This window comes from Morus notabilis, unplaced genomic scaffold, assembly GCF_000414095.1.
Source record: "Morus notabilis unplaced genomic scaffold, ASM41409v2 Scaffold150, whole genome shotgun sequence".
NCBI lineage: Eukaryota > Viridiplantae > Streptophyta > Magnoliopsida > Rosales > Moraceae > Morus > Morus notabilis.
In genome coordinates this window covers 104,244-117,386 of record NW_010364058.1, presented here as the reverse complement: position 1 = coordinate 117,386, position 13,143 = coordinate 104,244, and the positions used below count along the sequence as shown (strand labels likewise).

Below are 13,143 nucleotides of genomic sequence, written 5' to 3'. Positions count from 1 at the left end.
TTGCTCATTAAAAATGGTCTCGAACTGTTCCCAGGTCATTCTCGCAACATCAAGCCTTCTTCTCACTTGCTTCCACCAAGTACTTGCTTGACCTTCCATCTTATACACCGTGAATTCCACTCAATACTCTTCTGGTATTCCCATGGTGTTCAGGTGCTTCCCGATGGAATCAAACCAGTACTCCGTTTCCTGAGGTCCTCCCTCACTATTAAACGTGGGGATTGGTGCACGTCTAAATTTCCGAAAATAACCCTGCTTCCTATCCTCGGCCGGTCACTCATTCTGAGCTCAAGTGGCCATTCCTTGGAAAGCAGCATACATGGCATCCATGAATTCTTGATTCTGTGGTACCGGGTTGTTAACTGACCTACGACGCAGTGACATCTCCTTTAACTAAAAAGAAACTAGACTGTTTAGTAGATTCCTGATGTCACACATGTATGTACAATCCTGTGGATTCTTAACCTAAGTCTCTGATACTACTCTGTCACGCCCCGGGGGCAAAGATCGGTGACATGGAGCTCGATTAGGGGTTAAACGCGTGATAATAAAGGAACTTCCCAACGAGCCCCACACTTAATTAAAATAAATTGCAAGGGAAAGACTAAAAACTCAAGCCTCTCACACTGTACTAAACTCAGGATTTGTCCACATGATCTCATTACCGTACATACATGACATGTAAATAGAACATTACAGACATCATCCACAGTCTAGGAATCCAAATATCAGAGTTTACAAATTCTTACATATATCCAAGAGGATGAACACAATACCCACTTGATCGAACGGTAGCAAATAATTCAGCCACTCCGCACCGCTCCTAGAGTCGCCTGGGAGGGGTTTAATATACACACATATATATATATATATATAATAATAATAAAACGTGAGCGAAAGGCCCAGTAGGATATAATTTCAAATAACTTTATAAATAAATGAGCGAGTAAATAAATAAATGGATAAGAAAATAAAATAAGTCATTCAGTTCCAACACAACAGCTAGAACTTAACATCCTTTTTCTCAAAGGAAATATAACTGAAAATCTCCGTATTACAGGCATCAACAAGTAATTTATTCTAGGATAAATTACTTACACAACCACATGCACAAGCCATATTACCCCCGGGCCAAGTTTCGGGTTGTGCCCCCAAGGATGCACTCTCCACATCCTATCTTGGCCATCAGTTGGTTTACCGATTCGCAAGATCTCTTATCTTAATAAATCATTCATTAAACTTTATGAAATCGTTTATTATAATCTCATAAACAAAAAAAACCCATGAGCCCCATGAACTACAACAAGCCATGAGTCCCATGAACTACATCAAGCCATGGTCCCATGTACTACAACAAGTCATGAGTCCCATGAACTACATCAAGCCATGGTCCCATGTACTACAACAAGCCATAGGTACCATGAACTACACAAGCCATGGGTTTTAAATACTTTTCTTTCGCAAACAAGCCCTTTTTCTTTAAAACATTTGTAAGGCCAAAACTCTTTTTGGAAATCAGGCTCACAAGGAAAAAGGGAAGAAATCCTACCTCGTAAATATCAAACCTGTGGCTAGCGGTGCACTATTCCGGCTTCCGCTTGCTCAAGCTACTCAATCCGAGTCCTAAGCTAACACTGATACAAGACAATACTTTAGGATTCAATTCTCATTCCTAAAGTAATTCAATCTCAATTATATACCAAGATTTCATATTAGTGTGCCCTAATCAATTTCATGTTTCAAATCACCATTCCAAGGGTAATTAATCTCAAAACATGGATTAAAGATGCTCATCCATCTACTCTAGGTCCCCAAATGAAGCTAATTTGGGTCCTCCTCGAAAACAGATGTCAAAACAGCACTTTCAGGCCAAACAGGGTCAAACCCCGTGTACACCGATCGACCGGTGACAGAGCAGTGCAACACCACCGGTCGACTGGTGGTGTGCAATCCGGTCGACTGAACAGGTCGACCGGTGAGGCCAATGCAATCCGGTCGATCGCACAGGTCGACCGGTGAAGAACACCAGTGCGAGAAAACTCACAAAATCAGTTTAAAAACCTACAAATCCAGTCCCAAAATTAAATATCTCAAGGGACAACACCTGAATCCGGGTTCTAGGTACTAAATCAAGTCCAAAGAACCCGAGATCCTAAATTTCTTCCATGTTTTTAGTCAAAATCCATCAAAATCCGTTTTGAACCAAAATGGGTTTTCTAATATCTAAAATCCAAGATTGAAGAGAGGTTTTTCAGAGATCTTACCTCAAATCCTTCTCTTGACGTTGAAAACTCTTCAAAATTCCTCTTTGGTTCGAGATCCGGTTGATTTTGAAGCAAACACGGGAGAGAGAGTGAGTATAGGAGTGAAGAGAGAGAGAGAGAGTGAGGTGGACGAAAAGGAAAATAAATGAAAGGAAAAAGAAAAGAAAAATGGACATGTGTCAAAATGTTTAAAAATCGTTTTTCATTTTTTATTTTCATTTTCTCCTCTCTCGAGCAAATAGACAAAGACATTAATGAGTTTTTTTTTATACTGAAAACAACCTCTTGATAAAACTATTAAACGCATTTTTAAAAATAATTTCTATCTAAGATTGAAAATGTTTTCATTTTTTATTTTTATATAAAAAATAAAATTATTTTAGAACGAGTTCTAGACGCGTTTATAGCAGAGAATAGATATTAACTCTCTTAACGAGAGAATAGATATAGAACTTGCTCGGCCCAAGGCTACGTGATACTGGACTTATTGTTGACTGTGTGAAACTGGACTCATCTTTTTTAAACCATTCAAATTCCATTTGTTGGTTCCCAAGATTTCTATAAGAAAAAAAAGTGATTCAATTGAATAATTTGTCCAGTCGCACCAAAAAAACAAAAAAAAAAAATCATGCTCTTCAAATTTTAGTTGTATGGAAAACTTATGCAAGACAATAGGTAAATTCCCGTTTGTCATTTGAGGTGTCTAATAATGTTGAAAAGAGTCAAGAATAATGAAACCACAATTTGGAACTTCAATTGATCTTTCAGTGACTTGTTCTCTTGCCACTTGAATGTTGCAATTCTCAAGTGCCATCAAGACTAAGCGATAATCTAATTTGTTTTTTCACAACACCAACAGTAACATTTTTTTTTTCCTGTATCAACTGCATTTATAAAAAAATGGCACTAATTTAAATGCTTATGATTACTTTTATAGAGCTTCATTTCCACAAGAAACAGATTTGTCAAAATACCAAACTAATTCCAAGAGCAAAAAAAAAAAAAAAACACATTTTTCCATTAAGTAAGCAGCTTCAGCAATGTGTTATTGTAAACATCCATTTACAACCCAAAATTGACGATGCTTTGCCTCATTTGATTTTCTTCTCTTAAAAAAAAAAAAAAAAAAAAAAAAAAAAAAAAAAAAAAAAAAAAAAAAAAAAAAAAAAAACGCGAACTCTTTAACATTCTTACAAATGCAAACCACTTTAAGTTCATACTTCATTCATAACTAGAAAACTGCGACTTCATTTTCATGTTTGAGTCTTTGACTAACCCCAAAAGCTTGCATCACTGGACCACCAAATTGCTGTGTTCTATATATCGATTTAGACGTTTTAGACGGAAAATGCAAAACCCGAACTCACTCATTTCCCCATGTGAGTTAATATCCTACTGATCAAAGCTTCCTTCTTACCGGCAACAGGAAGGTTGTGTGCCGTTAAGTAGCACTTTAACTGTGCTACTGTCAAATCCTTCAACTGCAAATGAAACAAGAAACATGACTAAAGTGGCCTTTTACAGGCTGAAATTTAACAAGGTAGCACTTTAACTGTGCTACTATCAAAACCTTCCAACTGCAACATTCAAAGTTCTTTGTGGGGTTTCTTTTCTTTTCTCAACTAAGCCTAAACTGCTTTTCTTTTGAGAGAAACTACCGTCAAAACTTCTGATATTCAGAAGAAATAATTGCCATAAAAGATACCAAATAAAGAAAAAAACACTTAAAACACATTGCTAACATGAGAATATCTATTTTGAGAATGTTCTTTAGGCCAACCATCTGTTTCACAAGATGTGATATTTCAGCGATTCCCTCCACAGAAATCTCAAGAAACCTAAATTTCCTTTGTTAAATTTTTTACCTAACCCGAATCGCTGACCATATTATGTTCGGTGCAACTGCAAGTTATAAGCACAAGTATTGAAGCAAAAACAACAAAGCAAGTGTCAAACCTTTCCATTGTCTGCAAGTTCACCCCAGTCGTGGATTGCACTCTCTTTAGCTGCAAGTTCCGCAGCTGCCTTTCTCTTTTTGGAGGCATCAACTGCCTTTCCGGGGCCATTTTCCTCCTGGTAATTCTCTCCATAGACAGAAAGCTTAAATTCTTCCAAGGATTTAACAACTCCCGGTCTGTGAACAGATGTACAACAACATCAACTTTGTACCATTTAAAAACATTATTGGCTATACATAAAAGACAACATTATTTTTCTTAATATTCTGAAGCAGTGACTTATGGTATGCAGATTCCCATTTGAGTTGATTATCGTGCAAGCATATGCAAGGCGATGCGACGATGGAAAAAGGAGAAGTAACAATGCATTTAAAGGCCCAGGTGAAATCAAAGAATCTTTCTTACCTAGACATGCCTTCCTCGTCAGGCACGGTTTCATCGTTGATATCAGGAATCTCATCTTCCTCCAGAGCCAGAGCCTGTAACACTGCATAGTGTCTCTGCAAGGCTGCGATAAAGATGGTACATGAATACTTAAGAATTTTATAATTGGTGAAAAAACTAAAAGCAGCACTGCTCAGTAAGCAACTTGGTGTTCACTTTTTCATTAGAACTCGAACCGTATCTATCAAGTTCATAAACATTCCATACAGGCAGCAAACCCAAACATAGAAAGCAAGAGAAAAGTTGACAAATACTGCAGTTAGCATTAAAGCTGTGACCTATTTATCTCTAATATGAATGAGTACAGGTATATATTTATCTAAACATGATAAATTTACAATTGTTGCACAAGAAACAACTTCAGGTATGGGGGAAGTGATTAACTGTTTCCACTTAATTACTAATGCAATTTGAGAACCTGCATGTTCAAGTCAGGGCTAAACTTTCACAACGATTTTCATTACTCCACTGATAAAAACATTAGGAACCAAAACAAAAGGAGTGATCCTAGATACCCTAGGTACTTGAGCAGAGGCTTTGGGTATCACATAACCAATCCTATTATCCATTTGGCTCAAGGACATTTCAGAATGGCCCAGTAATGCGTCGAGGTCAATAAAACTAAATGAAGTTTCGTAAGATGCATTAAGATCTCCCCTCCCATGACTTTGTTAGGAGATGACAAACATATTGGCCCTTGATTACTTCCGAACCAAAGAATTATACAAGATACACAGCAACACAACATAAACATACATAAACTATAAATTGAATGTTATCCATTTTTCTATGTCTTTGTACCAATGTGGTAACAACAACATACCAGGGTTTGCAAATTGGCACACGGAAAAATCTTTCAAGTCAATTCGTTTCATTAAAGCAGCAGCATTTTTTATTTGCTCATCAGTTGCACAAGGCGCTGTGCCATTTGAATCTGAATGAAGCTGCACCAGCCAGTGTTTGTTAGACAAGACAGTACTCATAAAACTCCAATTAAATCAGCATATATCTTACCTCTTCAATGTCTCTGATATCATCAGAATATGGAAGGTATATCATGTGCATTCCCGGTGGCTCAACCTGACCACCGGCTATGATTATTTCCTCCTGTGCATTATAAGGAAGATAAGTGAGTTTCAATACACACATAAAGCATAAGTTAACTAGGGAAGCTGGCTTTCTGTACATTGTTTTGGCCCCAATAAGATGGCGATATTGATGTAGAAGTGTGTGGTGCAAGCTACATTTTGAGTCATTTGGATGTAAAGCAATGGAAGAATTTTCAATGAGATTGAACACGATGCTACTTTTCTCTTTGAAAATGTCAAAACCTAGCAGCATCCTTATGGGTTTCGATGGATAATGCATTCAAGGAATTCCCTTTATCTATGATCATGTAAAGTTGGATTGTGTTCGAGTCACTAGTGTGTCTTGTAACTTTTCAGTTCTTTTGGCTTTTTCTATGTTCTCTTTGAGAACTTCTTGTCTTCAAAGTGTTACTTTTTTGTAATTATCTTCATTAATAAGATTTCGTTTCTTAAAATAAAGGAAAAAAGAAAAGAAGAGCAATTTCACATAACACAAAGCATCCTTAAATTTATTTGAGAAAAAAAACGAATGTCTGTTAAGATTTATTGGTGTCTCGATAAATACAGTTAGTTACATGATAGTAATTTGAATCAGTTCTTTGACAATAAGCTGAGAACCTCCAAGTAGTTTTCTCAACAGAAGTCTGAATCTAAAAAATTATGCCATGTGGGACAAAATATTAGTTATGGACACTAAACCCAAAACAACTTCACCCAACTACACACACAACCATGGAGAAGAACTGGATAATTTGTTGTTTTCTGGAAGATAAACGCAATTGCATAGATGACTTAGAAGACTTAGAAGATGCAAGAACCAATAAAACAAGAATAGTTTCTTGGGTGATATAAATTTCTATCAAGCATGAACAACCAGTCAATATGAACAAGACAAACGTGAGACAGGTTTAACTTGTCAGGCTTCTATCTTGAATGGAGCAAGACCAATTTATGCATTTGAAATTAAAGAACAAAATGAGCAAAAGAGAAACATCTAATTGCAGTTTTTTCTTTTTTTTATTTCCCTATTATTATTGCTTGATGCTGATAATAGACAAATGGTTTGACAGGAAAATTTATTAGATAATAAATCATATAACTCCACCATAACTATGTCATTCTCACCATTTTATTCAATTATTTTTGCATCACTATGGAAGTTTGGAACATGCCATTAAAATCTTACTTGTGCTACAAGGGCAACCAGTTGTGGACGAGATGAACTGCCATAAAATGCAACTCCAAACCTAAAAGAATAAAAGAAAAAAGGGGGAGGGGGCAAGAAAGGAAAACGACTAAATCATGAAATGGTTCATTAGCATCATAACATACACCCATGGGCAAGACAATAATTTCATGTGCAATTCAAACAGGTGCAAATAATTTTTTTTTCCCACTGCAAAATGCATCATTGAATAAAAATTTTCCACTTTTTCTTTTGGTGTTGCTCAAAGACCAATGAGACATTTCATGTCTCAATAACTATCCTTTCAGTGGGACTAGAATATAGGATGTCTGCCTTTACGGCTCACGGTAGAGTAGTGCCTTGCAAATAGGGTATACAATTTTTGGCAAAAAATGAAAGCATATTAGCAGCTAACCTTAAACTGTATTAGAAGTACTAACCGTTTAAGCCGCAACATGGACCTATGCACTGCAATAAAAAGGCGTGTGCTACCAATTATATCCTGCAGTCAAGAATAAGGCCATGAATCAGCTAGCATGAACTATGAACAAAAGTTGTTGAAAATGTATTAACTTCTTTCTCGTCCCTTCAAATCACAAATTCCGACAGAGAAATATGTAATGTTACACTCGACCAATCACAGAAAGCCTAGATGCGATATTTTCATTATTCAGTTTTACCTTCTCAGTGTTTCCATTAACCCATCTCAACACCTTTAATATAAAGCGCAATTTAACTAATAGTTTTCCTACACTTTATTTCTTGACCTTGTCTGTTATGGATGCAACTTAGGTATAGCAAGTATTCATATTTTTCTCGTGAATTAACATTTAATTTCCTTTACCACTCGGCACAAATACATGTCTTTTATTTTCTTTTAAGTACACAACTTCAATAAATCAAATGAATCATGAAGTATTCTTAGGGGATAAAGAAAAAGGAGTCATTTTTTTCATAGGAAAAAAGAATTTATTGATAAAATCAAATATGTAGAATACAAGAGAAAAGAGGATAAGGTATCCTCTTCCTAGAACACTAGAGAAACAAAAACGTAGTTAAAACCAAACATGATTCCAAATTAGAAGCCAATCACATCTTTCCAATTCAAAACAAGCAAAGTAAAAGGAAAACCCTTAAAGGTTTTGTCAGAAGATGCCCGAAGGGATCCTGTGAACTTTGCTTTCTCATAAATATTAGTTTACCAATCCATCCCAAAAACTTAAGCTGTTAGGAGGTGGACCAACAATAATTTTATACTTTAACACTCCCCCTCACATGTGGGCTGGACAATGGGCAATTGTGTAGGTAAATTAATTAAAAAGCCCAACACATGAATATTTAGGTCCAAGATATGTTAAAGACCCAACACATGATGACAATTTAAATAGGGATAAAAAGTGCAATTACGGGGATTTGAACTCAAGACCTCCCACTCTGATACCATGTAAGTTTACATATCCATCCCAAAAGCTTAAGCTTTTAAGAGGTGGGCTAATAATAGTTTTATACTTTAACAATAAAGATCATTGATATCCATTCCTTTCTAACCAAATTGCCCAGCACAGATACCTGACATTGCCCTCGACATCTTCCAAGTCCTTTTATTCCTTTCTAACCAAATTGCCCAGCACAATCCCAAAAAAACAATATTCAAAATCTTTCTCCCACTCTTACTGAAACCAAGGAGATAAGAGGAGACAAACGGACCCACATATTTCAAAGAAGCCTCCTAACTCAGCCCAAACTTTTGCAAAATCCTCAATTTGTACTACTTCTAACCAAATTTCAAACTATTGTTTCTATCACCATACGGCTCTTTTCCAAAATTCCAATTTAAAGTTCTATTAATCAATCAGAAAGACCCCTTTCTGTTTCTCCTTATATAATTAGAATATACTAATCTCACTTGCAACTTATTTATTCCTGTTTCCAATGCCCCTTCACGGGATACTTGAAGCCAAAGAAAGTCTCTATTGTTAAAGGTTAAAGAAAGTTTATAAGATTCCTTAAGCAACGAAAACAGTAACTCTCACCTCATCACTTGGAAAAAGAAATGTTGATGGCCGTAAGTTGTGATAATCCTTCAAGCAACTTAATGGCTTGAATCCAAGCAAACGAAGATTTCCAGTCGAAATTCTTTTTATTTCCGATAGTTCATCCACTGAAAGCTTGATAGTTTCACTGAAAAGTAGATGTAATAGTGAAATGAGATTTTACTAAATAGTAAGATGCACAAACTGAGAATGAAAGTACACAATTCAAGAAAGGATGGAGGACCACACAAGAGAAGTAACAGTAAAATACATGCAACTGGAATACGTGAATTGAACTTAAAAAAGTTCAACTTAAATAGTTAATCTCAGCAATGATCCCCGAACTTCAAATGCAGGATAAATAATTCGTAATTACTTGTTCTTATTGTACATATTTTTCATACCAACTATTGTCATAAAGAACCGTGTCAACAGGAAAAAAGTTTTAGTAATTGACACCAAGAAAAAAAGGCATAATTTAAATAAAAAAATACTAAATACAAAATTCTGAGACTCAACCCAGATACTCTAATTAATATACTCCTAGTTTTCTTGTTAAGTGTAAAAAAAAAAAAAAAAAAAAAAAAAAAAAAAAAAAAAAAAAACCAATTATAAGAAAAACATTAGAGTAAAACATTTGATAATCTGTTACAAATACGAGAAGTTTTCCATTATTCTTTGATCAAATAGTACAAAGGCAGTAAGGATTTAGCTAATAAATGACTGGTTAACAGAAACACTATAAGACGATTACTTTTTGTAAATCTGAATGCGTTTGGTAGACTCCTGCAGCAATGCACCAGTATCCGCACAGAAGAAAGATCTTTCAGCCTGCACAAAATCAACTTAGACAACTTCAGTACTGCCCATTCAAATAATAAGATTAGTACAACAATCCAGATTAGAGTCATTCCACTAAGCAGGTAAATTCCTTTTAGAGTGAATATTTCATGAATCAGAAGAACATAGGTAGGAGAAGGGCATTGCACGAATCGATATTCTTACAGAGTGTGTCATTTACCAACATAAAGCTCAGGGAGAATAGGTGGATGTGAAACTTTACTTGTTCCTTAATTAACAAAGAAAAAGTTATTTGAATTATTTTGACTAAATGAGGACAGTGCCTCTGCAGGAAAACAACAAAATAAAAACACACAACTCAAAGCACGTTTATAAAAAATTAAAAAAAAAATTAAAAAAAATTAAAAAAAACACCCACAAAGAAGCCCAAAACGTGATTCTATCCCAAAGGATTTCATCTTCGACCCTTCAAAATAGATTGTTCATAAAAAAAGGCAAGAAGCTGCATAGGTAGTAAAGCCTCCTTTTTTTTTCTTTTTTAATAAGTTATAAGAAAGAGATATTTATTGAAATGAAAAGTAATCAAAATATACAACCAAAGGACAAAGCGTCCTTGCAAACAGCGCAAAAAATAAAAGGGAAAACTGGTGGTCAAATGAGCAGCAGACCAAAAACGATAAAAAAATAGAAGCTAAACAAACACATCTAAGCCTAGTTTACTTCTGCCAATTCATCTCAAATTAGTTCTTGCCTTCTTGTCACCTTGCAGTAATAAATGTGTAATTGCATTTAATCAAGGTGTCGGCAAATCAGGATTGTGAAGTTAGGATTCGATATTTGAATAAACTAGGAAAGAATCAAAGAATAGAATAAAATCCCTGATTATGTGGGATCCTAGGGTTTAACGTGTATTCTCCTTTTCTATTTAAGTGTGTTCTATTCTCTGAAATTAAAAAGAAAAAACTGAGAGCTATTCTCTCTTTCTGTCCCTGATATTTTCCTATATGGTATTAGAGCCTAGGGCTCAATTATGAATTTTAAAGCCGCCATGGTTGGGTCTAGTTCAGCCACTTCAGAAGACACCAGTGGTATGGCTTCATCGGGGACAATTTCACAGTCAAATTCGATAGTTTCCTTCTCTGAAAATTCCCTTCAAATTACCGTTCACAAATTGAATGGAATGAATTACCTTGAGTGGTCTCAATCCGTGCGACTGGTGATCGACGGCAAAGGGAAATATGGGCATTTTCCTATATGGTATCAGAGCCTAGGGCTCGATTATGAATTTTAAAGCCGCCATGGTTGGGTCTAGTTCAGCCACTTCAGATGCCACTAGTGGTATGGCTTCATCGGGGACAATTTCACAGTCAAATTCGATAGTTTCCTTCTCTGAAAATTCCCTTCAAATTACCGTTCACAAATTGAATGGAAAGAATTACCTTGAGTGGTCTCAATCCGTGCGACTGGTGATCGACGGCAAAGGGAAATATGGGCATTTGAATGGAGAAGTAAAACCTCCAGCCACCAGTGATCCAAAATACAGGCAATGGCGCTCAGAAAACTCCATGGTGACTGCCTGGTTGATCAACTCGATGGATCCGGTTGTTGGAAAGGCCTTCATGTTCTTGCCCACAGCTCATGACGTTTGGGAGGCAGTCCAGGAAACGTATTCCGATCTAGACAACCACTCACAATTGTTCGAGTTGAACACTCGGATGTTGAAGATGCAGTAAGGTGACCGTGAGGTAAGGACCTACTTTAATGATATGATGACAGTATGGCAGGAATTGGATATGTTCGAAGATGAACAATGGGAAAACTCTAATGATAGTGCTCGGTACAAAAAGAAGGTTGAGAGAGGCCGGGTAATTGTGTTCTTGGCTGGTTTGAATAAAGATCTTGATGAGGTTCGAGGACGTATATTAGGAAAAAGACCCCTGCCAACAATAAGAGAGGTATTTGCAGAGGTACGTAGAGAGGAAGCACGGCGACATATGATGTTGAAAAACATTGATGAACCAAATATAGATGGTGAGGGATCTGCCCTTGTATTCCGAGGCACAGAGCCAGAAGGAAATAGGCGTGGAGGTAAACAGAGGCCCTGGTGTGACCATTGCAGGAAAGCATGGCATACTCGGGAAAACTGTTGGAAACTACACGGGAAACCAGCAAACCTGAAGAAAAGACCCGGCAGTGACACCAGGTCAGGGGGAGAGTTCCGCGCATTCCAAGCAAGCCACACGGATCCAGAGCAGGAATCTCCATCAACATCCCTTCCTTTTACAAAGGAACAGATAGAGCACCTACAAAAAATGTTTCAGTCCCAATCTTTAGGAAACTCTAACTCCTCTTGTTCTCTAGCACAGTCAGGTAATTTTTTCACTGCAGCCGCTACCTATACCAAATCAGATGGCTCCTGGATATTAAATTCAGGTGCTACCGATCATATGACCGGCAATTCGCAATTTTTCTCTTCATATACACCTTGTACAGGGAATCAAAGAGTTAAAATTGCAGATGGCTCCTTTGCTACGGTTGCTGGGAAAGGAATAGTTATCATTTCCCCTTCTCTAATTCTAAAAAATGTCCTGCATGTTCCTCGTTTGTCCTATAACCTCTTGTCTATCAGTAAGTTGACACATGATCATAACTGCCAAGTTAATTTTTCGTCTTCTCGTTGTGAATTTTAGGATTTAACCTCGGGGAAGATGATTGGGGGTGCTAGACTAGATAGTGGTCTCTACCTCTTCAATAATGGATCAACCTTTGGAAGACAAGATCAACAGGCCTGTTTCAATTCTATTTCTATTTCTAGTGACAGTAAGATTATGTTATGGCATTATCGATTAGGACATCCAAGTTTCAATATTTAAAGCATTTGTTACCCAAGTTATTCATGAATAAAAATCCTTCTACGTTTCGATGTGAATCTTGTGAATTAGCAAAGCATCATCGTGCCGTTTTTCCATCACAACCATATAAAAAATCGAAACCATTTACCATGATTTATAGTGATATTTGGGGTCCTTCTCGAGTGTCAACTTTTTCTGGAAAACACGCTGGTTATTACTTTCATTGATGACCATACTAGAGTCACTTGGGTCTTCCTTTTAAAAGAAAAATCCGATGCTGAAACAGTGTTTAAAAATTTCCATAATATGGTTCAAACACAATTTCAGACTCAGATTAAAATTTTCCGAAGTGATAACGGCAAAGAATTTTTTAATAATGTGTTGGGGAATTTTTTTGCTGAAAAAGGGATTGTACATCAAAGTTCTTGTACCAATACACCTCAACAAAACGGGGTGGCTGAGAGAAAAAACAGACATCTTCTTGAAGTTGTTAGAGCTATAAGTTTTAAAGCTAAAG

General features: G+C 36.4%; 1 protein-coding gene across 1 annotated transcript in view; it reads right to left on the bottom strand.

The window, feature by feature from the left end:
* Positions 1-3,436: 3,436 nt before the first annotated feature.
* LOC21395246 (ATP-dependent DNA helicase 2 subunit KU70) overlaps positions 3,437-13,143 on the bottom strand; it is a 17,535-nt gene continuing 7,828 nt past the window's right edge. The window contains exons 11-19 of the mRNA XM_024170444.1: positions 9,728-9,804; positions 8,974-9,121; positions 7,381-7,442; positions 6,941-7,001; positions 5,681-5,773; positions 5,490-5,610; positions 4,628-4,730; positions 4,221-4,398; positions 3,437-3,745 (exon numbers count right to left, since the gene is read on the bottom strand). Coding sequence (XP_024026212.1) covers positions 3,632-3,745; positions 4,221-4,398; positions 4,628-4,730; positions 5,490-5,610; positions 5,681-5,773; positions 6,941-7,001; positions 7,381-7,442; positions 8,974-9,121; positions 9,728-9,804 — 957 coding nt within the window. The 3' untranslated portion in view covers positions 3,437-3,631. The remainder of the gene's footprint in view (positions 3,746-4,220; positions 4,399-4,627; positions 4,731-5,489; positions 5,611-5,680; positions 5,774-6,940; positions 7,002-7,380; positions 7,443-8,973; positions 9,122-9,727; positions 9,805-13,143) is intronic.